The following is a 1812-nucleotide window of genomic DNA, read 5'->3' on the forward strand; positions in this document are numbered from 1 at the left end:
GATATGAAAACTTGAAGCTTTCCCTACAAAATCAATTTTTTTAAATGTTCCTATGATTTTTTTTGTTTCTAAGTTATGAATTCAGTAAAGAAGCATTTTGACTTTGACTGTTCATCTCATGAGTCACTGACTCATCAACTCCGATAAAAAAATCATCATATCACAATTTAAAATACAGATTCTTAAAGCTGAAATAAATGTAATTAACTCGACTTTGAGCAATTGATATAATTGTAACGAAAATTTCGCAACAAATGAAAAACTTTTGCATAAAATATGAAGAAACTTTTTCTCCGCAACCCAATATTTAGATATACTATACATATAGAAACATAAATAATGAATGTACAAGATTAGCAAGCAATTATTAACATTTCTTCTTTGTTGAATTATTGTTTCATGTATTTGTACAATAGAATATTGTATGTAATAATCTTTTTAGTAATTCGCATTGCAAATAATTTTCGTACTATGAAAACATATTAGTCCTAGAATATTACACGACCCGGTCAAGTTTTTTCTTCACTATAATCGAATTGACAATTTTAGTCACTTTCAGTCTATTTTGTGTCTTGTGTAATGAAATACTTGACTTAATTACATTTATTTCATATTCGTTTTTTATTAAGAACAACATCTTTTTTATGCATTTAGCGTATATATAATATATATTTTGTTTAAAGATTTTTTTAAGGATATATTCAATTTTTAAACAAAAAAGTTTTTAATATTAGTCAGATATAATATAAAATGCATCTTGTGTGTTAATGTTACATTTAACTTTCTTTTATCTTCTCTTAATAAATATTACTAATACTTAATAACAATTATAGGATATTGAAGTAAGGTGAAATCGTGAAGGAACAAATCTATATTTTTTATATAGCGTTTATAAAAACTTTTAAATAGTAAATGCTTTCCAAAAATGCAAGTAACTTAATCGTAATGCCAATAAGAAGTGGAAACCACTTTATTAATTGTTAACAATGCAAAATACCTGCAAATTCTCGAAGTTTTATTTTCTGGATAAGTACATAAGTACATATGTAAATTTCTAGAATTTCTAAGGAATTGCAATTGTCGTGAATTTCTTGATTAATAAATGCTTGAATGAAATCTTCCAAAAATTGCAAGTATATTCTCTGATAGACACTTTGATGTGCTAAATATATAAAAATTCTGTATATAACGCCATTCGAAATACAGAAAGTTCTATATACAGTACAAATAAATTATTTCCAAACCTATTTCCCAAGTCTCTAATTTTCTCTCTATGGTTCTGTTGATTCTTGTTGTTCAAACTTGGGATATTTTGTTTCTACTTCCGTCCAAGTAGTCCTTCCATAGGAAAGATCCCTCACAACGCTGGGTAATTCGTCCAACTGTAATTAAACATTTTTTATTATTCTAATATAATAAAAATCTTTTTTCTTGATGTCTGTTAATGATAAAAGAATTATTAAATTTTGCTTGTAGACCAATTAAAATTTATACATATACAATATAAGTATCATACAAATTATTCTGCAAATATACTGAAAAAATATACGTACATTTATTCTGACTTGTCCCATGCTGTCTCTGTCTCTAAGAGTTGCACTGTGCGGCATCTTCAAAGTATCAAAGTCAATGGTAATACCGAATGGTATCGCTATTTCATCGGTACGAGCATATCTGCGTCCTATGCTACCAGAAGAGTCGTCCACTTTATGCGAAACGTCTGCTTTTGTAAGATCTTGCGCTGTAAGACATTAATATATATATATATAAATATACAGTTTCGCGCGCGCGCGCGTGTGTGTGTGTGTGTGT

At 27.8% G+C, this 1812-nt stretch overlaps 1 protein-coding gene across 1 annotated transcript in view; it reads right to left on the reverse strand.

The window, feature by feature from the left end:
• Positions 1-1060: 1060 nt before the first annotated feature.
• The window catches only part of LOC108751215 (glycine--tRNA ligase), a 3837-nt gene continuing 3085 nt past the window's right edge, over positions 1061-1812 (reverse strand). Inside the window, exons 3-4 of the mRNA XM_018491289.1 lie at positions 1554-1741; positions 1061-1382 (exon numbers count right to left, since the gene is read on the reverse strand). Of these exons, the coding sequence (XP_018346791.1) occupies positions 1272-1382; positions 1554-1741 (299 nt within the window). The 3' untranslated portion in view covers positions 1061-1271. The remainder of the gene's footprint in view (positions 1383-1553; positions 1742-1812) is intronic.

This window comes from Trachymyrmex septentrionalis, unplaced genomic scaffold (genome assembly GCF_001594115.1).
Source record: "Trachymyrmex septentrionalis isolate Tsep2-gDNA-1 unplaced genomic scaffold, Tsep1.0 scaffold42, whole genome shotgun sequence".
NCBI classification, from domain to species: domain Eukaryota; kingdom Metazoa; phylum Arthropoda; class Insecta; order Hymenoptera; family Formicidae; genus Trachymyrmex; species Trachymyrmex septentrionalis.